The sequence below is a fragment of the Equus asinus genome, chromosome 16 (genome assembly GCF_041296235.1).
Source record: "Equus asinus isolate D_3611 breed Donkey chromosome 16, EquAss-T2T_v2, whole genome shotgun sequence".
Taxonomy (NCBI): domain Eukaryota; kingdom Metazoa; phylum Chordata; class Mammalia; order Perissodactyla; family Equidae; genus Equus; species Equus asinus.
In genome coordinates this window covers 41,440,739-41,463,933 of record NC_091805.1, presented here as the reverse complement: position 1 = coordinate 41,463,933, position 23,195 = coordinate 41,440,739, and the positions used below count along the sequence as shown (strand labels likewise).

The 23,195-nt window shown below is 36.4% G+C and overlaps 2 protein-coding genes across 19 annotated transcripts in view; one reads left to right on the top strand and one right to left on the bottom strand.

The window, feature by feature from the left end:
- Positions 1 to 8,011, top strand: part of CLCC1 (chloride channel CLIC like 1) — a 35,717-nt gene extending 27,706 nt beyond the window's left edge. For 4 of the 15 annotated variants that reach the window (XR_011494881.1, XR_011494879.1, XR_011494880.1 and 1 more), the window contains 3 exons: positions 274 to 534; positions 3,164 to 3,342; positions 7,523 to 8,011. Coding sequence is in view for 11 of the 15 variants with exons in the window: in XM_070486965.1 (XP_070343066.1) it covers positions 274 to 504 (231 nt within the window). In the remaining 4 variants the exon portion in view is untranslated. Of the gene's footprint in view, positions 1 to 273; positions 2,738 to 3,163; positions 4,516 to 7,522 lie in introns of those variants that run through there. The other 11 variants (XM_070486963.1, XM_070486958.1, XM_044749228.2 and 8 more) reach the window with 3 other exon arrangements.
- GPSM2 (G protein signaling modulator 2) overlaps positions 3,252 to 23,195 on the bottom strand; it is a 47,865-nt gene continuing 27,921 nt past the window's right edge. For 2 of the 4 annotated variants that reach the window (XM_070486953.1, XM_070486954.1), the window contains 6 exons: positions 18,541 to 18,611; positions 15,574 to 15,750; positions 12,636 to 12,795; positions 11,513 to 11,730; positions 7,013 to 7,142; positions 3,672 to 4,494 (listed from right to left, as the gene is read on the bottom strand). In XM_070486953.1, the coding sequence (XP_070343054.1) occupies positions 7,038 to 7,142; positions 11,513 to 11,730; positions 12,636 to 12,795; positions 15,574 to 15,750; positions 18,541 to 18,611 (731 nt within the window). In that variant the 3' untranslated portion in view covers positions 3,672 to 4,494; positions 7,013 to 7,037. Of the gene's footprint in view, positions 4,495 to 7,012; positions 7,143 to 11,512; positions 11,731 to 12,635; positions 12,796 to 15,573; positions 15,751 to 18,540; positions 18,612 to 23,195 lie in introns of all 4 variants that reach the window. The other 2 variants (XM_014835147.3, XM_014835146.3) reach the window with 1 other exon arrangement.

Sequence of the window (23,195 nt, the reverse complement as noted above, 5' to 3'; positions counted from 1 at the left end):
GAGGAGTTACACATACTGGTCACCAATCCTCTTGACCTTCCTAAGCTGGGTCACTAGACCACCTAGCATATCCTAAGTGTGCCCCTCCTCCATGTACAGTTCTGAGGCTTAATGACATTTGTATTACAGTGCAGAGCTAGAACCAGGATTTGAAAGAGTTCAGCATTTGCTACAATAGATCTGCATAGGAATTTGTTAAACATGTTTGATTACTGAACCTTCACATTACATTAAACAATTAAAACAAAATGTAATTCTCTTTTGGATACAAAGCCCAAAGACATTGGTGGAATCCCAGAAGAAAGCAGTACTAAAAGCAGCCAGTTGACTAAGCCTGTCTCTGGCCAAGAGGTGTCAGAGAGTGCGGAAGGTTCACCGGCAGTGGAAAAGGCCCAGCTCAGGACTGATGCCAGAGGCAGCCCAGAGGAAGGCAGCGCTTCCAGCCCAGCAAGCACTGCGGTGGGAGCATGCGGAAAGGATCGGGATGGCGGCCCATGCGGCTAGAGGAACACAGACTTGGACCACAGCTCTGAGGTCATCTTTGAGTTTTGTAAAGTATACTCTTCACAACTATTTACTCTTCTCTACAGAGATTCTGATATTTACTACACAGGTGCCAACTTATTAGTATTTTTATTGACAATCAGAATTAACAAACACATGTATTTCTGTTTAATCTCATCTTCCATCTGTTTAATTTCACTTTCTCTTTGATATGAAGATACATCCCATAAAGTTTTGAAGTGTTAATTTGGGAACAAGATCTCATAGGTGAACATATGGCAGACATCACTGATTCTGAATAATTAAGGAGGCCAGTTTGAATTAGAGGACATTGAAAAAGAAGTTTTATTGTTTACAGGCATATATAGGAACTAACTAACCAAAGTGTGTACTTGTGGAAGTCCTGTAATACCCACTTTAATTAACAGAATAATTAGTTGTGCACTGGATTCAAAATGTTTCCAAAAGTGGTAGGTATTCAAAAACAATGTGGGCTTTTTTTGCTGAGGGAGATTTGCCCTGAGCTTATATCTGTGCCAGTCTTCCTCTATTTTGTATGTGGGTCCCCACCACAGCATAGCCACTGATGAGTGGTGTAGGTCTGTGCCCAGGAACCAAACCCAGGCCACTGAAGTGGAGCATGCTGAACTTAACCACTAGGCCACAGTGCCAGCCTCTCAAAAAACAATTTTTGAGGAAAGTCCACTATAGTCAAGAGTGCCCTCTCTTCATGCACTTCAGCATCTTAAGGCAGCCACAGAGGCTACATCACCAGCGTCAGTTTGGCTCTGTGTAGGCTGCCCACGGATCCAAGTGGCTTTGTACTATCATATCGTACCTTCATCTCTCAACTCTTGGCAGCTATTACTGGGTCTGCTTTCCTATCACCCCTTTCACTTTATCTTTAGATAAGACAGAACTGAAGACTGCCAGGGGAATTTAGATAACATAGCTTGTTAACTCAGTAATCTCAGTTTTTCGCAGTTAACAGACCTATTTTCCTTGCTACTCAGAATCCCAGCAGTTGAGACTGTTAGACGTTACTGTGTCCTTTTTATATTATAGCAAACCATACTGTCCAAGTCACACGAAGTTCTGACTTTTAGAGATCTAGACATAGAGAATACTCTGATAAGGAAAACAGACTAGGGTGTTTTTCTTAACTAGACAGGTGATATAATCAACATTTTTAAATATTCTGATTTTAAAAACTATTCCTCACCGTAAATCTTTTTTAAAAAGCAGTTTATGAATCTTGCACATGTACCTGGCTGGGAAGATTTCACATTCAGGTGTCCTTTAAACCTTCACACTACAGGCTGTGTCCAGCTGCTTACTAAAAATGATACCAGTGAGGAATAATCTTAACATTTTCATGCAGGCTTTTGTTTCAGGAAAAAAGACACATTCAAAGCATCTACTTTTTGATATATTTTTTACATGAATGCAGAATACCCCTTTTTGACTCCTAGAAGTGTCACTTAGATGCCCTTAACAATTTTACATGTTAATATTAGTTTCTAGCTTAATATTGCAAACATCTTTAGTATTTCATCAGAAAGGTAATAATTTTTTCCAAAAATACAAAAGGATTTTATATAAAAATCTGTAACAGTAGGTATGTAACAAGTGAACTAATGAGAGGACGTTTGTGGTTTGGAATCGATCCGTGCACATCGGTGTGTATGAAGTAGTCTCTCTGGGGGCAGACCTGTTCACACTGATCGGTGACTGTGCTCCCAGGGTGGGAGTTCTCCTCTGAGCTGTGATCCGATTCTGAAGAGAAATACATGCACCAGGTGTTAAACTATGAGAGTAGGCTTATTGCTCTTTGCCTTCCTGCTTTTTCTCAGTCCCCAAATGGATCTTTAAAAAAAATTAAGTAAAATTTCATCTTTGTATTCTTTTATTACAGATAACCATTTGGGGATGAAATCTACTTTGACAGCTAGCAAGGCAACATGCTACTGCTGTTGAATGATCACAGCAATTCAGGGAAGACTTATTAAAGCAAACTGAACACACCAAGGCCATTTTATAACTAGAAGAGATAGGCTTGTTTATTGTCCAGCCAATATTTATCATTAAAATCAAGGATTACAGTGACAAGCTTTTAGGAAAATCAGAATGGGGTAGACAGCTTTTAAAAGCAATTTTTAAATGGAATAATGTTCAATGTTTACAGGGTCTAAGGAATACCATATATACAAAATAAACATTTATTTTTACCTTACTGTAGTTTGGTATGCTGTCTTTGCTCATGGGATAATTTTCTTCCCCCTTCTCCCCAAAGCCCCAGTACATTGTTATATATTCTAGTTTAGGTCCTTCTAGTTCGGCTACGTGGGATGCTGCCTCAGCATGGGTTGATGAGCGGTGCCATGTCTGTGCCCAGGATCTGATCCGGCGAAACCCTGGGCTGCCGAAGCGGAGAATGCTAATTTAACCTGGCCCCTCATTGGATATTCTTATAAGAAAAAGTCCCATGAAACTTAGGTGCAGTGTTTAAAAGATGCCATGCAGGACATTATACCCTATATAAATATATAAAACATAATATAATCCAAGTGTTTGTTAACTGAGTACTTTTGACAAAATTTCTGTCTGATCTTAGAACCAAGAATAATCTTTTTTAATTAAGCACTTAATGTGATTCCAGGTTGGGTACCTTCTTTTTTTACACATTGGCCATTAGGCGAAGTGGTTCTCACTGTTTGCCAATCAAAATCACTGAAGGATTTTTAGAAAGAAAGAACAGAACAGCAGTCCAGATGCCCAGATCCCATCCGTGCAGAATCAGAAGCAACCAGCAGTGGATGAGGTGCCAGCTTGTTCCAGGTGTGGCATTTGTATTATGCAATTCAGCCTTGTAGTCCAGGCCCTGCTCTGTCCTGTCCTTGTTCTGCTTTTGCTAAACTTACTTTATGTTATGTTCTATTACGCAAACTACCTCCAGTTGCTGGGACAAGGGGGGCAAGGCTTAATGACAACTGAGGTCCTAACCTACATTGTTCATGCTTAGATTTTGTGAGTTTTCATCTGTTTTCTGTTTTCGTGGCCTAGGCTCTTCACATAACCAGATGACTCTTTTTTTTGACATTAGGTCCTAAAAAGTTTTACAGCAGCATTTTGCAACAGAAGATACAATATTAAACAAAGAGCCCAAACATGCTAAAAGAAGTTTATTTCCTTAAGAGTTTCTTTTATAATGGGTTTGGCCTAAAAATGATATATTGAAAATAGATTTTCTTAGAGGGAAAAAACCCTAGATTTTCTTACAACTACTTTACATAACTTTTTTACACAGTGGTCAAGTACATTATTTTTACTAAACAGCATAATTTCTCACGACATCCATGGTTAAGTATAAAAAAACACCATTTCAATTAAGATTTTAAAAAATTATCTCAGCAAAAGGATTAAATTCTAGTCTAGAATTCATTTAACTTCCTAATTTACAAGCACTAGGTAAAGTAATCTAGCAAGTTGCCAAAGAACACAGTCCCAAGAAGTAACCACAAAAGTTGAGGAAGCACCTTATAAGACATCCACCGGAAACGAGTGAGTGTCCAGAGGAATGTAATTAATAGTATACTCTTAAAGGTTAAATATTTACATCATTCTAAAAACATTTTAAGTGTATTACAGTGCTATAATTTCTCCTCTTAAGGAAAAAAGTAATAACATTGAATTTCCCTGCAGTGTTCTGAAAGGAAATAAGGTCGCTTTTAAAAGATATATTCATAGTAACTAGTGGTTTGCTTATTTTTTTCCTGAATTTTTAAATTCTAACAAAGTATTACTTTGCAAACAGTCCTTCAGCCCAAATTCAGTGTCTCTGTTTTGATCTCTTTGTAAAAGAACTCTCTGCTCATCCATTCTCTTCGCCTGAGACCGTAAAATAAGGCTAAAAAAGTCCTCATCTGGTACCGTCGGTCCCTTTGTGGCAGCAGGTGGTGGAGCACATCTTTGATCATCTAATCTGGACCCCTAAAAATTTATGAGAAAGAGATTAACACACAAATACTGTAGGGAAGGAGAGCACCAAGCTATGTTATGCCTGCCATTCACAACAAGAAAATGTGGCTTTAAACAAATTCCCTTTTTTGCCTCTTCTCAGAAATTTAATCTTTAGACCTGCAACCTAGTAAAATTTTTTCTTTAAAATGACTTACATAATCAGGATGTAACATGTATCTTGTAGAAGTGTAGCCATAGCTTCATGGCTTTGATAAGATTAATTAAGACCAAGGTGAACTGTCCAAGCATGACAATTCAAGATTATAATCCTGCCATAAAAGGCATCAACAAATACAATTTGCCAAATCCTTACAAATAAAATGTTATGTACAAAAATACTGTCTTAGGCCAGAGCTCAGCAAACTAATCTACTGCCAGTTTTTCTAAATAAAGTTTCATTTTCATTTCACCATGACGCTCATTTGTGACCTGTGTATGGCTGCCGGCCTGCTGCAGTGGCAGAGCTGAGCAGTTGTGACGAAGACCACAGGGCCCACAAAGCCTAAAATATTTTCTATCTGGCCCGTTACAGAAAAGTTTGCCTATCTCTGTCTTAGGCATTTAAATCTGTTAAGGAAATAATAGCCCAGACTGAATTTTGCCTTCAAGTTCTAATTTAGGATTCTTATTTTAGAAGTACATTAGAAATGTTGTTGATCAAATAAAAAGTATAAGCACTTAAAAGTCTACAGTATGGTACCTGGTAACAGCTGAGAATAAGAGGAGGAATGTGAGAGCTGGCATTCGCGTGCCCACTACATTGCTAGGCACTGTGCACTTAGGTGCCCTAACATTTAACCCCACAACCCTGTGAGGGTACAGTTGATTGGCCTCCTAGTTGGCACCAACCCCTACACATGCGCCTCACTCACTCTTCATCATTTCATTGTCCTCCAATTCATCCAAAACTCGTGCACTTCAGTTCCTAGACCTCCTTTCTTCTGTGTTTTCATTCTTTACTGTTGGCTTATCCATGAGTTCCCATGGTAACAGGCCACACTCATTTTCATTAATTGCACCATCTTTAAAATCAGGATTTCAAACACCCCATGTTAACCACCACCTCCTATTTTTCCAGATCACATTCCACCATTTGTAAGTGTACAGTCAGTATCATTAAGTACGTTCATATTGTTGAGCACCCATCACCACCGTCCATCTCAAGAACATTTTTCATCTTGCAAAACTGAAACTCTAAACCCATTAAACAACAATTCCCATTCTCCCCTCCCTCCAACCCCTGGCAACTACCATTCTACTTTCTGTCTCTATGAATCTAACTACTCTAAGTACCTCATATGAGTGGAATCACCCAGTATTTGTCCTGTTGTGATTGCTTACTCTCAGCATAATGTCTTCAAGGTTCACCCACTTGTAGCACATCAGAATTTCCTTCGTTTTTTTTTGTTTTTTTGTTTTTTTAGAATTTCCTTCGTTTTTAAAGCTGAAAAACATTTCACTGTATATGTGTACCACATTTTGTTTATCCATTCATCTGCTGGACACTTGGATTACTTCTACCTTTTGGCTATTGTGAATAACGCCACTATGAATATGGGTGTACAAATATCTGATCACATCCCTGCTTTCAGCTGTTTTGAGTATGTACCCAGAAGTGGGATCACTGGATCATATGGCAATTCTATTTTTAGTTTTTTGAGGAACTGCCATACTGTTTTCCATTGCAGCTGCACCACTTTACATTCCCACCTGCAGTGCACAAGGATTGCAATTTCTCCATATTCCTTGTCGATACTTGTTATTTTGGTTTTTTTTATAGCAGCGATCCTAATAAGTGCTATAAAATGGGTGTGTGGTGGTATCTCATTGTGGTTTTGATTTGCATTTCTCTAATGATTAGTGATGTTGAGCATCTTTTCCTGTGCTTATTGGCCATTTGCATATCTTCTTTGGAGAAATGTCTATTTAGGTTCTTTGCCCATTTTGAATCAAGTTTTTTGTTGAGTTTTCGCAGTTCTCTATATTTTGGATTAATCCTTTATCAGTTACATAATTTGCACATATTTTCTGTACGTTGCCTTTTTAGTGTATTCATAGTGTCCTTTGATGTACAAAAGCTTTAAATTTTCATGAAGTCCAATTTGTCTATTTTCTCTCTTGTTGCCTGTGCCTTTGGTGTCATAACCAGGAAATCAGTGACAAATCCAAAGTCATGAGCTTTCCCCTTATAATTTCTTGTGAAATTTTTATAGTTTTAGCTCTTAGATTTAGGTCTTTGATCCATTTTGAGTTAATTTTTGTATACAGTGTTACGTAGTAAGGGTCCAACTTCATTCTTTTGTATGTGGATATACAGTTTTCCCAGTATCATTTGTTAATAAGACTTTGTTAATAATACTTTTCCCATTGAATGGTCTTACACCCTTGTCAAAGTCATTTGACCATATATACAAGGATGTATTTGTGGCCTATTTTATTGCATTGGTCTATATGTCTATCATTATGCCAGTACCATAGTTTTAATTACCATAGCTTTGTAGTAAGTTATTAAATCAAGAAGTGTCAGTCCTCCAACTTTGTTCTTCTTGCTCAAGATTGTTTTGGCTGTTTGGGTTCCCTTGAAATTCCATATGAATTTTAGGATAGATTTTCTCCTTCTGTAAAAAAAAGTCATTGAAATTTTGATAGGGATTCCATTGAATCTGTAGATCACTCTGGGTAGTACTGACATTTTAACAATTTTAAGTCTTCCAATCCATGAACATGGGATGTCTTTCCATTTATTTATGTTGTTTTTAATTTCTTTCAGAAATACTTTGTAGTTTTCATTGTACAAGTCTTTCACCTCCCTGGGATACTTCACCTCCTAAATATTTTATCTTTTGATGCTATTTTAAGTGGAGTTGTTTTCTTAGTTTCCTTTTGGGGCTGTTCATTGTTAGTGTATAGAAACAGAACTTACTTTTGGATGTTGATTTTTATATCCTGTTACTCTGCTGAATTTATTTCTTAACCTTTTTTTTTGCAAAATCTTTAGGGTTTTCTACATATAAGACCCTGTCAGGGGCCAGCCCCATGGCCAAGTGGTTGGGTTCACACGCTCTGCTTTGGTGGCCCAGGGTTTTGCCGGTTTGGATCCTGGGCACGGACATGGCACCGCTCATCAAGCCATGCTGGGGCTGCATCCCGCATGGCACAACTGGAAGGACCCACAACTAAAAACAGACAACTATGTACCTGGGGGCTTTGGAGAGAAAAAGGAAAAATAAAATCTTTAAAAAAAAAAAAAAAAGACCCTGTCATTTCTGAACAGAGATAATTTTACTTCTTTCTTTCCAGTTTAGGTGGCTTTTCTTTTTCTTGCCTAGTTGCTTGGGCTAGAACTTCCAGTAATATGTCGAATAGAAACGGCAAAAGTGGGCATCTTTGTCTTGTTCCTAATCTTAGAGAAAAGCTTTCAGTCTTTTACCATTGAGTCTGATGATAACTGTGGGTATTTCATAAATGACTTTTATTATGTTGTGGTAGTTTCCTACTATTCTTAGTTGGTTGAGTATTCTTATAATGAAAAGTGTTGAATTTTGTCAAATGATTTTTCTGCATCAATTGAGCTGATTGTGTGGTTTTTTTCTCTTTCATTCTATTAATGTGGAGTATTACACTGATTGATTTCCATATGTTGAACCATCCTTGCACTCCAGAAATAAATCCCACAAAGTCATGGTGTATCATCCTTTTAATATGCTGCTGGATTCTGTTTGCTAGTATTTTGCTGATGATTTTTGCATCCATGTGCAAAAAAGGCTATTAGTCTGTAGTTTCTTGTAGGGTTTTGTCTGGCTTTAGAATCAGGGCAATATTGGCCTTGTAGAATGATGTAAGAATAGGAAGTATTCTCTTCTCTTCAATTTTTGGAAGAGTTTGGGAAGGATTGGTGTTAGTTCTTCTTTAAATGTTTGGTAGAATTCACCAGTGAAGTCATTATTAAAATCACTCCCTGGCATATGCTTCTCTCCCCCTCTATCCTATTCTCCTGACAAAATACCAACCTTGATCAAATCTGTCTCCCTAAGCAGCTGGTTATGATTGGAGAAAATAGACAACTGTACTGACTGGTCTTACTTTAGTGACCATGAACTTCAAGTGAGTCCTCATCACAACTCAGCAATTCTATTATTTTCTTCTGGTCAATAGGCTTTCAGTTCCTCAAAGTCATGTTCTATTTCCTCTCTCTTTAAAATTAGAATTCTCCAACCCCAGTTTCAACTAATAGCCCTACTTCTTACTTTACTGAGAAAATAAAACCAACCAGAGGAACACCTACTTACTCCCACCTCCAAATCTGTATATATATACTGTTTTCCTTCTCACCTACACAAAAACTGTATTCTTCAATTATCCCATACTCTCATGCATCACTGGTTCCCCTCTCTACTTGATCATTTCCATCAGCAGACATGTTATGTTAACTCCCGAAACAAGAAAAAACCCACCTTTATCCCCCCTCCAACTAATGATTCATTTCTTTGCTTTGCTTATAAGCAAAACCCCTCCAAAGTTTTCTGTTTACTATCTCTCCTTTTATACTTCCCATGTTCTCAACCCACTCACAACCCTTTGTCCCCATCATGCCACTAAAACAGTGTCTTTCAGTTACTAATAATCTCCATGTTGCCAAATCTAGTAGCTCAGCAATCATCTTACTCAGCTTCTTAGCAGCGTTTGACACAGTTGAACATTCCTTAAAAGACTTTGTTCACTTGACTTCTACTGCACTCTGGCTGATTGCTGCTTTGCTGGCTCATCTTCCTCTCTTCAATTAGTAGATTTTGGAGTGCCCTAGGTTTAGATTTCCTGTTTCCTTTCTATTACTTAGGTAATCTCTTCCCAGGGCTTTACTACCAGCTATATGCTGATGACTCCCAAAGTTACTTCTCTCTTGGGCTCCAGATTTTTTTTTTTTTTTTTTTTTAAAGATTCTATTTTTTCCTTTTTCTCCCCAAAGCCCCCCGGTACATAGTTGTGTATTCTTCATTGTGGGTTCTTCTAGTTGTGGCATGTGGGACGCTGCCTCAGCGTGGTCTGATGAGCAGTGCCATGTCCGCGCCCAGGATTCGAACCGACAAAACACTGGGCCGCCTGCAGCGGAGCGCGCGAACTTAACCACTCGGCCACGGGGCCAGCCCCCTTGGGCTCCAGATTTTTATATCAAATTGCCTACTCAACATCTCCACTTGAACATATAATTAGATATCCCAAATTTACATATCTAAAGTAGAACTCTTGTTTTTTCTTCCCAAACCTGTTTCTCCTCTAGTCTCTTCCATTTCACTAAAGGGTGCCATTCATTTGTTCATTATTCAAGCCAAAAAGGTAGGAGTTATCCTTGATTCTTTCTTATACTCTCCATCCAATTTATTAACATGTCTCGCCATTCAACCATTACTTCAAAATATATCCCCCATTCTGACTACTTCTCATCACTACCACCACCACACTGTCAGAGTCACCAGTATCTTTTGCCTGAATCACCACATTAGTTTCCTACTAACACTTGCCATTCTACATTCTTTCAGTAGTAGCCAGGATGATCCTTCAGAACCCTCCAATGTCTTCTATCACATTTGGAACACAAGACCTCATCGTGGCTTACAAGAGCCTATGTGATCTAGGCCCTGATTACTTCTCCATCCTCATCTCATACCACGCTCCCCTACCCTTTATTCACTCCACACCAGTCACACTGACCATCCCGCCATTCCTTGAACCTGCTAAGCTTTTATATCAAAGAGGGGACTTGCTGTCTCTGCATGCAATGCTCTTTCACTAAATATTAACATGGCTGACTGCTTCACCTCATTCAGTCTCTATTCAAATGTCAATCCAGAAAAGTCTTCCTCCTTAACAACCATATCTGAAACAGACACTCCTCCAACCACCACAACCACCCCTGGTTACCCACTACCCCTTTATCTTGCTTTAATTTTCATTATACTATCTATCTGCACACATACACAGACACACTTATTCAGTCTCTCCCACTAAAATGTAGGATCCTTTAAAAAGCAAGTGTATCCTCAATGTCTAGAATAGCACCTGAAAAATAATGGGTATTTGATAATTTTTTGTTGAATGAATGAGAGGTAGGTACTACCATCATCATGTCACCTTTTTTTTTAATTAAGATTATGATAGTTAACAACCTTGTGAAATTACAGTTGTACATCATTATTAGTCATGTTGTAGGTACACCACTTCACCCCTAGTGCCCTCCCCCCACCTCCCCTTTCCCCTGGTAACCACCGATCAGTTCTCTTTCTCTATATGTTAACTACCACCTATGAGTGGAGTCATACAGAGTTCGTCTTTCTCTGTCTGGCTTATTGCACTCAACATAATACTCTCAAGGTCTATCCATGTTGTTGTGAATGGGACAACTTTGTGCTTTTTTATGGCTGAGTAGTATTCCATTGTATATATATAGATCATGTCGCCTTTTAATGAATGAGAAAACTGAGACAGACAGAACTAGGGTCAGGCAGAGGAAATGTCTCTTTTCAGTGAAAACAAGTATTGTTTTTCTCATGGTCCTGTCCAAACCATTTGAGATATTCCTTAACCACGTTGGTTAATAACTATTAAAATAGCTAAAATATGAAAGCTATCTCAATATATACATTTCTCCCAAATGGTAAACTGTCTAGACTCTAGCCCCAGCTAGACTCTCCCCATATTAATCACTGGTTGCTCTTGATGCTATCCCCTAAAATTCAGAAGAAAGGGACTCTCTTCTAGGTTTCATCCCATATCCTGTATAGTCTCCACCACAGCTCAGAGGGAGTCATCAGCAACATCCGAAAGGAATACACAATAAGAAGCTATCACAAGGGATCTATAGTGTCTGATGGACCCCTGAACTATTAGCCTCCCCAATACAAATGAGCTCTTCCAAATTAGAATTATAAACTGCCAAAGCTCTCAACAGCATCTGAGCTATATACAGAATGAAAAAAATACACAAACATACTTGACATTTTACAAGGATGTCAAAGAAGTCTTCATCAGGTTCTTTGTTGTCATTAGTCATCAGGTGGCCAAGAACTGACTGACTGTTATTTTGTGTCAGACGAAGCCCCGGCAAATTACTGAAACTGGCCCTCTGGTCATCCAGACGGCGGCTCTGTGAGCTGGCAAGAAGATCTAAAAACTCATCCGTGTTAGGGGACACCATGGAAACAGGTGGAGCTATGAATAGGGAAAAAAATCCAGAATATTACAAAAATACTTAAGCACACTTGTTAGATACATGGAGTTCCTTTCTGCCTTGTTCAGTCCGAACATGAGCCCTGCCCTCTTGCTCTAGCTCTTCACAGAGAGTCCCTGATAGGCCAGGGCCCGCCTAGGTGGATGGGGAGGGGAGAATCAATCCCATAGGACTTCATATGACCCACGTGGAGGTTATTCAGATTTGATTATATTTCCCTTTATCTAATGTCCATCCAAAATGTAACTTTACAAGATACAGGGCTAGATTTCTGAAGGTAAATAAACTGATTTTCTTACATAATTTCTCAGTCCAGGATGAGTGGGACACTGTTTTTATTCCATGCCCGGGACAGGAACCATTTAGCTAACTAAGAGTTAAGCGCTGCTGGCAAATCTAGGTCTCTGCTAGAGGAAATCTTCTGCTAGGTGAAATAGAAACATTTAAGTAACTATTTTAGATCTAAGGCTCAGGCAGGCCTTAGCTGCAGCCTTAACTGTAACTTCCTCTTTAGTCTGTCTTGGCTTTTCTTTTTTAATCCAGGTATGAAACTTTTGCATTTTACATACAGATATAAAGCACAGATAACTATAATTTTTTCCTCATTATTTTTATTTTTTAAAGTTAGATTTTATCCCAAGCCCAAAGAAACTAGGAAGGCAGTGTGATACAATCAATAGAAAGTGCAATGGACTAGAAATACAGACAAACTTAGGGGAACTGGAATGAAACCTTGTTTTGAACTGTACGAATACCTGCATTTCAGATATACCTGGATTCAGGCTGACTTATCATACCTCCTATGATGAGAACTAAATTCTCAGAAATAAATCACAAGACTATCAAAGGGAACTATTAAATTGGAGGAGAAGCCTAGATAACTTACTTTTTAGCATCATTCTAGGGGGAGTGGAAGAAGCTGCAGTTGAGGCTGGTCCACAGTTCTTTTCTTGTAAGCAGCACCTCTGATCATCCATCCGACTGCTTTGAAATCGGCTTAATAAATCAAAGAACCCTTCATCTGCAATAGTATCTGCACTGATTTTCTGAAATATTAAGAGAAAATCTAAATATTCCAGCAGCATTTCTAGATCATCAGTGGAACAATATCATGATATACTCCAGTGCAAAAGCTAAAGGATGAAGATTAAAAATAAAAACTGAGGGCTGGCCTCGTGGCCAAGTGGTTAAGTTTGCACACTCCACTTCAGCGACCGAGGGTTTCACTGGTTTGGATCCTGGGCGTGGACATGGCACCACTCGTCAAGCCATGCTGAGGCGGCATCCCACATGCCACAACCAGAAGGACCCACAACCAAAAATACACAACTATGTACTTGGGGGCTTTGGGGAGAAAGAAAAATTTTAAAAAAATAATAATAAAAAAATAATTTTTTTAAAAAGTTGATATGTTTTAAAAAATAAAAATTGACCAAAAGAATACAAGATGGCAACATTGGTAATAAAAACTTATTTTAATACAACTAATAAAAAGCATTTCTAGTTATTTTAGTTTTTAATCCTTGTATTTCTAAGGCTAAAGAAATGTACCTCAGACTCAGGGGAACTGCTTCAGATGCTGAATGAATTATGCAAGTGTTAGTGATGCAGGCATGTACCCCAGGCTCAAAGTGCAGTTCTTAGATTCCACGACAGAATTTAAGTAAACTAATCTAAGAACCGATAAACTAAATAAGAAAGCATGTGTATTTTCCCAGCATAGTGATTTCCAAGGTATTTTATTATATTTAAAGGTTGGAAGATCCTGAAAAAAATATAAACTTCAAATAAGTGAATATTTGGGGCAGAGGGTAACCTGCCACACTTTATTTGGAAGGCTTCAAAACTAAGATGATGAATGCAATGTTTAATAAAAGTAATTACTGTATTTTTCATAATGATAGAGGTACATATACACAAAATGTTATGGGCCTTGGGAGAAGGGCATAACTAATTCTTAGGGGAAATAAGGGAAACTACGTGATAGTTGAGTCGGCTCCTGAAGAATGAATAAGCACTGCAGGATAGAGATGTTTCATATTGATTAATACGCAATCCCAAAGGTTTGTGGGATTCAGGGGACACTGAACTGAAGGGGAGGGGTGGGGAAGAGGAGGGGAAGGAGCAGACAAAACAAGGGGCTTTGTAAGACATACTAACAAGCTAAAACTTCATCCTATGTGAAATAAGAGGAGCACTAATAAAACAGTCCATTGTAAGCAGTTTTGTACAGAAGCAGAACTGGCCCCTCCAGTGAGCTGCAGGGGTTAATAATGCAGGGAGAGAGATCAGTTCAGGTGCCTATTCCAGAAATCTGGTTAAGAGATGAAGCAGGACACAGAACTAAGACACAGTAGCAGAAATTTAAAAGGTGGGGTGGGGTGCAGATCTGGGGGACACAGGGATTGAGTGGATGTGGTCAGTGAAGGAGAGGGAGTCTAGAGTGACACCCAGGCTCCTGGCTTGGGGACAGAGTACATGGCATCCCTTTAACTGAGATAAGGAAACAGGAGGGGTTGAGAGAGTACAGTTTTTAACATGTTAAGTTTGAGGTTTGGGAATGATAAGTATGTATGTAAGCTACAGTCAAATGCATCTAACAAAAATCTAACAAAAAGACTTTTTCCTAGGGGCAAAAAAAGCCTATAATTAAAAATTCTGAATGGCAAAACACAGTAAGGCTCCAGAAATATGGACATTTTCAGTTGGGCTAAGTGGGCTTAGTTAAAACCTCAAACCTTGAACAAAGGTGTGCCTTCCAGTTCTGCTCTGGATCCACAAAAATACTCCTGAGCCATTTTTATATAGCCCATAATGTTTCCTTTTGTTAGTCATACTTGCGTAAGAAATGTGTGTAAAAAAAACTACTGATAAAAGTCAAGGCAAAGGACATTACAAGGGTGCAGATATAGATGGAATGATGACAAGAGGGCCAACAGAAATCTCTGTTAAAAAAAATAAAAGACAATTTTTTCAAAGGCTCTCATTGCTTGAAAAATGGACTTGATAATTTGAAGTATCTTTTTTGCAATTTATTTTGATCCTTTTATCAGAGTGTAGGGTAGCTAGATTAGAGATACTCCTGATACTTATCAGTAAACCCTTGGTATTTTTTTATTTCTAAGTATTTTAAGTTTTATTTAATAACCTGATTCTTGCATTCATTTTTCATCAAAATAGTTTTTAACTCTATTATGTTCAATAATATAAATAGAAGTTGATCCTAGCAGAAACTCTTCATTTTACATTAGTATTTAAAGATCCTTGAGCTGGCCCCGTGGCCGAGTGGTTAAGTTTGCGTGCTCTGCTTCGGCAGCCCAGGGTTTCGCCGGTTCTGATCCTGGGCGCGGACATGGCACCGCTCGTCAAGCCATGCTGGGGCAGCATCCCACATGCCACAAATGGAAGGACCCACAACTAAAAATACACAACTATGTACCGGGGGGCTTTGGGGAGAAAAAGGAAAACTAAAGTCTTTAAAAAAAAAATCCTTGAACATCTGAATTTAGTTTGTTCTGACTGCTAAGCTGAATGGAGGACAGTCTTAATGGAAGACACTGCAGTGAAATAAAAGGTAGTATTTTTGGCAAAAAAGTAACTTGAAACACCAAGAAATAATTACTATCCAAAGCAGTGTAGCAACTTATTTATGAATGGAGTAATTACAGTTTCTAGCTTTGAGGAAATATGGAAGACCTCTTTAGATACCAAAGATATTTTATATTAAATGTCTAATATAAATTACCGAAAATTCAGTATGAATACAAGAAAACTAAAATGTAAGTACTCAAAACATGATACTCAAAAACTTATTTTAAACATACCCTCTGAGAACTTGGAATTCGGTGATCAACAGAATTACTGGCATCTTGGAGAACTTTAGCGGAGGAATTAGTTTTGTATTTTTTCCCCTTCCATCTGTTGACAAAGAGCAGCTTTGCAGAAGGTTTGGCAATAAGAGGTTTTTGTTTAGCTAGAATTTCACTGTTCCAGTTCTGTACCTACAAAATTATAAACATAAATAGAAAGCAGGATATGAAAAAAAAGAACACCAAAGCTCTCTCTGGTTTCCCATAATCTTAACTGGACACCTGCAGTCATTTGGTATGGGGGGTGGGGGTGCAAGGGGGGGCGAGTGCTTTAGATCTCTTAAATTCCCTTTTGCCAGTATATCACTTATTTTCAACAGCTTGTACTGAATGTATACTGTGGATTTCTCATTATCAAAACATTAAAATGGTGGGTTCTAAGAACATAAAATAAGAAAGTTTGCCAAAATCCCATAAAAATAAAATTTGAATGGTCAGAAAAGGAGCCAAAGTTTTATTCTGGATGTGAGTTACTTAAAAATCTACTACAACTGGAAATTTTGGATGTATGTAGAATTTTTAACCATAATTAACATCTACAACTGATATAGCGGTAGTAATTTTTTGTCGATGAAACTGTATTGTTTTCACTAACTAACAGTACTAAATTCTCAACAGGTAAAACATCTAATCAGCAATTTACATAGGTCTAGATCTGGTTTAAATATACATAACACCTGTAAATAAGAGACTCAAAATAAGAAATATTTATTGAGTGCAAAGGAAAAATATACAGAACATACAATAGCTATGTGACATCTGCAACTTTAACATTCAGTCTTAAGTGTTTGCAATTAACTCTAAAGGTCCATGTTATGTAGTAACTGATCATTTGATGAGGCACATACGGTCAAATGCACCGATTTTAAGTGTGTAGTTGAAAGTTATATAACCTCTTCCCCAATCAAGACAGAACATTTCCATCAACCAGAAATTCCCCCATGAGGCACAAATCAGAATTAACTCCTGCACTGAGGCTAATGTGCCTGGTGAGGCAAGGACCTGATAAGTGCACTGAGCCAGCTCTCTCCTTCACAATGAGCTTGATTTTTCTTTCTCTATTCCTTTTCTCATATACGTTATATAAGGGGAAATTATTTACTAGAGTGGAATTCTTCAGGGTCTACTGATTCTAGAAAAAGTAAATGGCCCTTGATGTTAGAACATAAAACCGCATTTAAATCCCATGTGAAAATGTGAAAAATTTTAAATGTTTCCTATAACAGTTATCTGGACTTCTCAGCAAAAACACTGAAGAATACCGAGTGGAACAGTGTCTTCAAAATTATGAAGGAAAATTATTTCCAACCAATAATTCTATAGTCAGCAAAATTACCAATCAAATGTGAGAGTAGGAAATGGCATTTTCCGACATCCAAGGTCTCAAAAGTTTCCTCCAACTGTACTCTTTCCCAAGAAGCATCTTAAGCGAGAAGTCTCCCTTTTTCTTTATATATACTTCTTTACTTTGTTACGAGGAATGAATGATGAATTCTTTGACAACTTTATTATGAGGAAAAGAAACCAACACAAAGAACTAATTCCACTCAAACATATTTTAAATTAAAGCTAAAACTTCCTCATGATTCGGCCCTTGGAAGATGACAGGGTTGAACATGGTCAGTTCTTACGGGATTCCCCGCTAGTACCACTCGGGAGGCAGGCACAAGGTAGAACATTAATTTTGCTACTTGGTAGTAGGTTCCTACAAGAAGGAGGAAAGGAGACATCAACTGACTTAAAAGTTTTTGTGTTCTAGTGTTTTCTTAAAAAATAATTTGTAGATTTAACAGATCTGAGAATCACTCAGAAGGTAAGAGTTGGATATTTTGGGAAAATCACCACATCCTTCATAAGTTAACCAGAGTTTTTAAGCAACACGTCATTGTTTGGAATAAAAAAATAGTGGATATAAGTTCAAATCAATTAGATGTTAGTCTTGTGAAGACTATTCACACAAAAAATGTCAATATTCCAAAGTTATATGGCTATTATTATAACAATAGGGTGGCAGGATAAACATGGAAAGATGTTCTTCATATATTACTACATGTTATAAAATAGTATCTATAATATGATTAATATTCATATGGAAATGCAAGATGAATAAATACCAAAATATTAATTGTAGTTACCATTGGGAGGTGGGGTTACTGGTAATTTTAATTTCCTTGTTGGAATTTTCTGAAGTTGTTATAATGAACATATTTTATAGAAAGTATTTTAAAAAATACACCAACAAGAGTGTACTTAAACAATGTAAAATTAAGTTAAATGAAAGTGGAAGAAAGCAGCCTATATAAAGCCTATAAAAGCTTTCAATAACCTTTTTCCAATTCTAAAGTCCCTACTCTGTTACTTAAAAGAAAACAACAAAAAGCCTAGAGAAGATGCATCTTGAATAAGAAGTTATTAGTTAAAAAAGTGCTTTTCAAAAACGCAGCTAGAAAACCTAGCTTGATCATAAATATCACTAATCTTGCCAATAACATTGCTGTTGTTTAGTTGGAAAAAAAAAAACCTCCTGACTCTTTTTTGATTTTCCTGGTCTTCTTTTAATTAAAAAAAAAGTAATACATGTACACTGTAAAATATTCAAACAGTTCAAACTGGTATATAAAGTAAGTATTTCTCCCAACTTGTACACCCAGTCCTTTTCCCAGAGGCAGTCATGGTTAGCAAGTTTCTCACACATTCTTCCAGAAATATTTTATGCATCTACAAAGGATATACATGCATAAACAGATAGCAGTATACTGTACACCTTTCGCACTGTGCTTTTTTCTGATTCTCTTTAAAGGAAAAATTTCAAGTGACATTCATATAGGACAAGTCTTATTTAAACTATTTCATTTAAGTTAAAAGTTACCAAAATTTTCTATTATAACAGTTCAAGAAATTTAAAACACAAAAACTGCCAACCTTTTCTGGTGTTAACTTCATAAGTTCCATATTTTCCATACTGTGTCGGCGTCCAAACTTAGGGCGTGCACCTTAGTAAAAAAAAATTGATTCAAATAAACCAGGGAGCACTTAAGACTACAAATTCAGCATCACTACATTATTCAATTTTAAAGTCTGTTACATAAACGCATATGGGAGGAGAAACGTACAAACACGTGTTCTTTTAACTATAATAATTTTCGATACCAACTACATAAAAATAGACGATACACTCCCTCTAAAATGGTTTGATGTAAGGAAGTTACATTTTGGTTGGAAACTAACTTTGATTACTAACATTACCCCTTAATTTAGAAAAGGCATTTTATAATAACTAGTTTTATACTATCCACACAGTCTCTTAAAAAAAAAAAAACCCAAACAAACTGTACAGTGGTTTAAGTAAGTAAAAACATAAGGAAAAGGATTTAGGCCTTCTATTTTGAGATAATCAAAATAACATTCCCAGTACTATATTGTTACTCTTTTCTGAGTTATCCATTTCCATTTTAAGATCTCATTAGATGACAGACTTACTGCCAGTTGGGAAACAAGTTAAATAAAAAGGTTCTCAAAAAATTTTTTCAATAAAGTTATCAGTAAATATAGAGAATTTTCATATCCATTCAATCTTTCAAAGATTAAGCAATATTTTAAAAGGCATAATATAAGTAATACAAGATACCTAATACCCAGCTTAAGAAATAAACCATTACCAACACACTAACTGCCCCCATAACTTGCCTCTTCCTCCCTGTAGTTTATATTTTCATTACACATGTGGATGTCTCTAAGCAATACAGCTTATATATAAGATTATATAAAACAGTCTCATTCTGTATATATCCTCCAACTTGCTTACTTTGAGCAACCCTACATTTGTGAGATTCATCCAAGTTGATATGTGTAGCTTAATTTTCATGACCAATTTAGGACTAAGAAATTATTTATCCATTCTATTGGAGACAGATATTTAGGTTGCTCCCAATTTTTTGTTATTATAAGCAATACTACTACAGTAATTCCTGCAAATGTCTCTTAGTGTACATAAGCGAGCGCTTCTTCAACTTTGGGTATCAGAGGTATATAACCGGGAGTGGAGGTGCTGGATCATATGGTTGGCACATCTTCGATTTTACCAGAACGCTGCCAGACTGCTCTTTAGAATATATCAATTTCTATTCCCATCGACACTGCAGAAGAGTTTCCAATACCCACATCGTTTCAATGCTGATATTATCAGACCTTTTAATTTTCGTCTGCCTCACAGGTTTTCAATATTACCTCACTGTGGTTTTCCCTGATTAAATGAGTTCAGTATCTTTTCATATATTTATGAGCTATTTGTATTTCTTCTGTTCATTGTTTTGTGTATTTTTTAGTTAGGTTATTTGTCTTGTTTTTAATTCATAGGAGTTCTAATACATTGAGGATACAAGTCCTTTTTTAATCATAAGTCTGGCAAATGTCTTCTCAGTCTGTTTTCTCTCTTTATGGTTTCTTTCAGTGATATGAAGCTCTTAGTTTCAATGTCAATCTTGTCCTTAATGGTTTTGTTTTTGTGGCTTAAGAAATCCTTCCCCTCTCTGATACCATGAAGATATTCTCCTTTATTTTCAGAGGTAGGACAGCACACTGACTAAGCATGGACTACTCTAAAATTAGACCACTCACTCAATTGTGATATGACCTCGGGCAATTACCTCTCTGTGATTCAGTTCTCTCATCTGTAAAGAACAATACCTATTTCATATTGTATGATGATAAATGCATCATTATCTCTACAAGGGTCAATTAAGCATTAGCCAGCATCACCACTATTATTGCTTTAAATCTGTCATATTTAAATCCTTAATCCACCAAGAATTTATTTTGTGAGATATTAGTTTTCATATATGCAAGGAATTAAAATATAGGCTCTATATTCCATTCCACTGGTCTATTCCAGTAGCACACCATCTTAATTACTGTAGCTTTGCAACCTTTCTATCTGTATAGAAAGCCCATGTCATTTCTTGTTTTTCATCCAGATTGTTTTGGCTTTGAGTTCTCAAACCATTTTTCTTTCATATACATTCATGAATGACCTCATCAAGTTCCACAAAAGAACTGTTGCGATTTGCTTGGCAGTGCATTGAATTTATATCAATTTGGGGAGAATTGACATCCTTTATAATATTTAGTTTTCCATACTTCAAAATATCTGGTTTTCTGATACGAGCAAGTACTGAGAGAAATATGTTAAAATTTCCCATTATGATTCTGGATTTTCCCATTTCTCCTTTTAGTTTGGTCAGTTTTACTTTATGTACATTGAAGCTTTGTTATTAGGCTTAGTAGGCACATACAAATTTAAGGCTTTTATCTTCCTAATGATTTATTAACCATTGTGAAGTGACCACCATCATTTCTAAAAAGATCTTTTGCTAAAAAGGTCTGAGAACTCAAAGCCAAAACAATCTGGATTAAAGTACATTTTATTTGCTATTAATACTGCTATACCAGCTTCCTTTTGATTAATTTTTCCATGGAATAGCTTTTTCTATCCTTTTACTTTCAGGCTTAATACATCCTAACATTTTAGATACTTCTTTTGTATTTAGTTGGATTTTATTCTTTTTCCAATCTGATACTCCTGTTCATTAAATGGAACATGTACATTTAATAGGGTTACTGATATATTTGGGTATTTGGACTATTTCCTCCTTGGTGAATTACATTAATTGATTTTCTAATGTTCAATCCACTTGAATTCCTGCTTATTTAAATAAATTGCTAGATTTGGTTTGCTAATATTTTTAGAATTTTTGCATCTATGTTCATGAGTAAAGACTTGCATGTAATTTACCTTTCTTGTATTGTTCTTGTCTAGTTTGGATATAAAAGATTATACTGCTCTCAAAAAGACTGAGGAAGCGTTCCCACTTTTCCAGTTATCTATAAAATTTTGTGGAAGGCTGGAATCAATTTTCTTGAACGTCTAGTAGATCTCACTTGTAAAACCATGTTGGCCAGGTATTTTCTTAGTGGGAAGATTTTAAATTACTAATCAAATTTCTTTATGGTTTTAGGCATTAAGGATGCCATTTACATTACATTCTACCATTAGATTTTTCTAGATTCAGTTTTAAGTTGTTTTTCTAGAAACTGTCCATTTCACCTAGGCTTTCAAATATTTTGTCATAAAACTATTCAGGATAATCCCTTACCTTTTTAATCTCTGTTGCATCTATAGCATAGCCCTCTCTCTCTCTTTTCTTGAATAATCTTGCTGTAGACTTGTTAGTCTTTCTAAAGAACCAAATCTGGGGTTTTTAAAATTCTTTCTATTGAATTGTCATTTAATTTCAGTTATTATTTCTTTAAGTTTATTTTTTGTTTTGTCTTTTACTTTTTAAAACTTGAAATATTTAGCTCAATTTTCAGCCTTTTTCCTTTTTAAATATCACACAATGTAAAATTTGCTGTCAGAACCAATGTAAGTCATATCCCACAAATTATAATTCAGTCCTAAGTTATTTTTGAATTTAAGATTTCTTCTTCAACCCATAAGTTAGAGTGTGTTTTTAAGTTTTTAAGTGAATATGTTTTATACATTATCTTCTTGTTAATTTCTAACTTAACTGTACTATGCTCAGGGCATGAAATCTATGTGACACATATTCTTTCAAATTTGTTGAGATTTGCTTTATTGACTTAGCATGTGGTCAAATTTTTGGAAATGTTTCATGAATGATGTAAAAGAATGTAAACTGATCAATTTCTAGGTGCAGTATTCTATATATCCATTAAATCAGTGGTTTTCACTTTTTAACTATGACCCATATTAAGAAATACATTTTGCACTGCAACCTGGAACACACATACACAAATGTATAACAAAATCTTCACACAACAGTCCTTGCTCTTATCATGTATGATACCTTGGTTATATGTGTGTGTGAGTGGGTGTGGATGTATTAATGCTAGTTGCAACCCGACATTGATTTTACAACTCAGTTTGAAAAATACTGCACTAGATCAAGCCTATTAATTGTGCTTGTCAAATCCTCTATATTATTACTGATATCTGACTCCTGATTGATTTTTACCTATCAATTACTGAGAGGCAGGTTAAAATCACATTAAGACATAAATAAGATACAGATCCTGAAGCCAGATCGACTAGGTTTAACTCCCATTTCTATACTTACATAGGTAACCCTGGTAAATTTATTTAACCTCCCCTGCTTCCATTTCCCCATGTGTGAATTAAGGATAATAGAAACTTACCTCCTAGAGTTGTTATGCTTAAATGAGTTAAAACAGGTAAAGCACTTAAATCAGTGCCTGGCACATAGTAGGCACTCAATAAACGTTAGCTATTATTACTTTTTTTCAAATCTGCCTGATCACTTTTGTTCTTCCTTTATTTCAATCCTGTTATTTCTGTAAACATTTAACCATAGTCATTTTATATTCTGTATCTGATCATTCCAGTATCTGAAGATCTTGGCGATCTAATTTTGCTGTTTGTTCTCTTACTCATGCTGGCTTGTTTCTCTATGTGTTTGATATTTTGTTGTTGTTGTGAGCCTTTATAGATCTGGATCAAGGATGCTTTCCTCCAAAAAATATGTGATCTTACTTCTGCT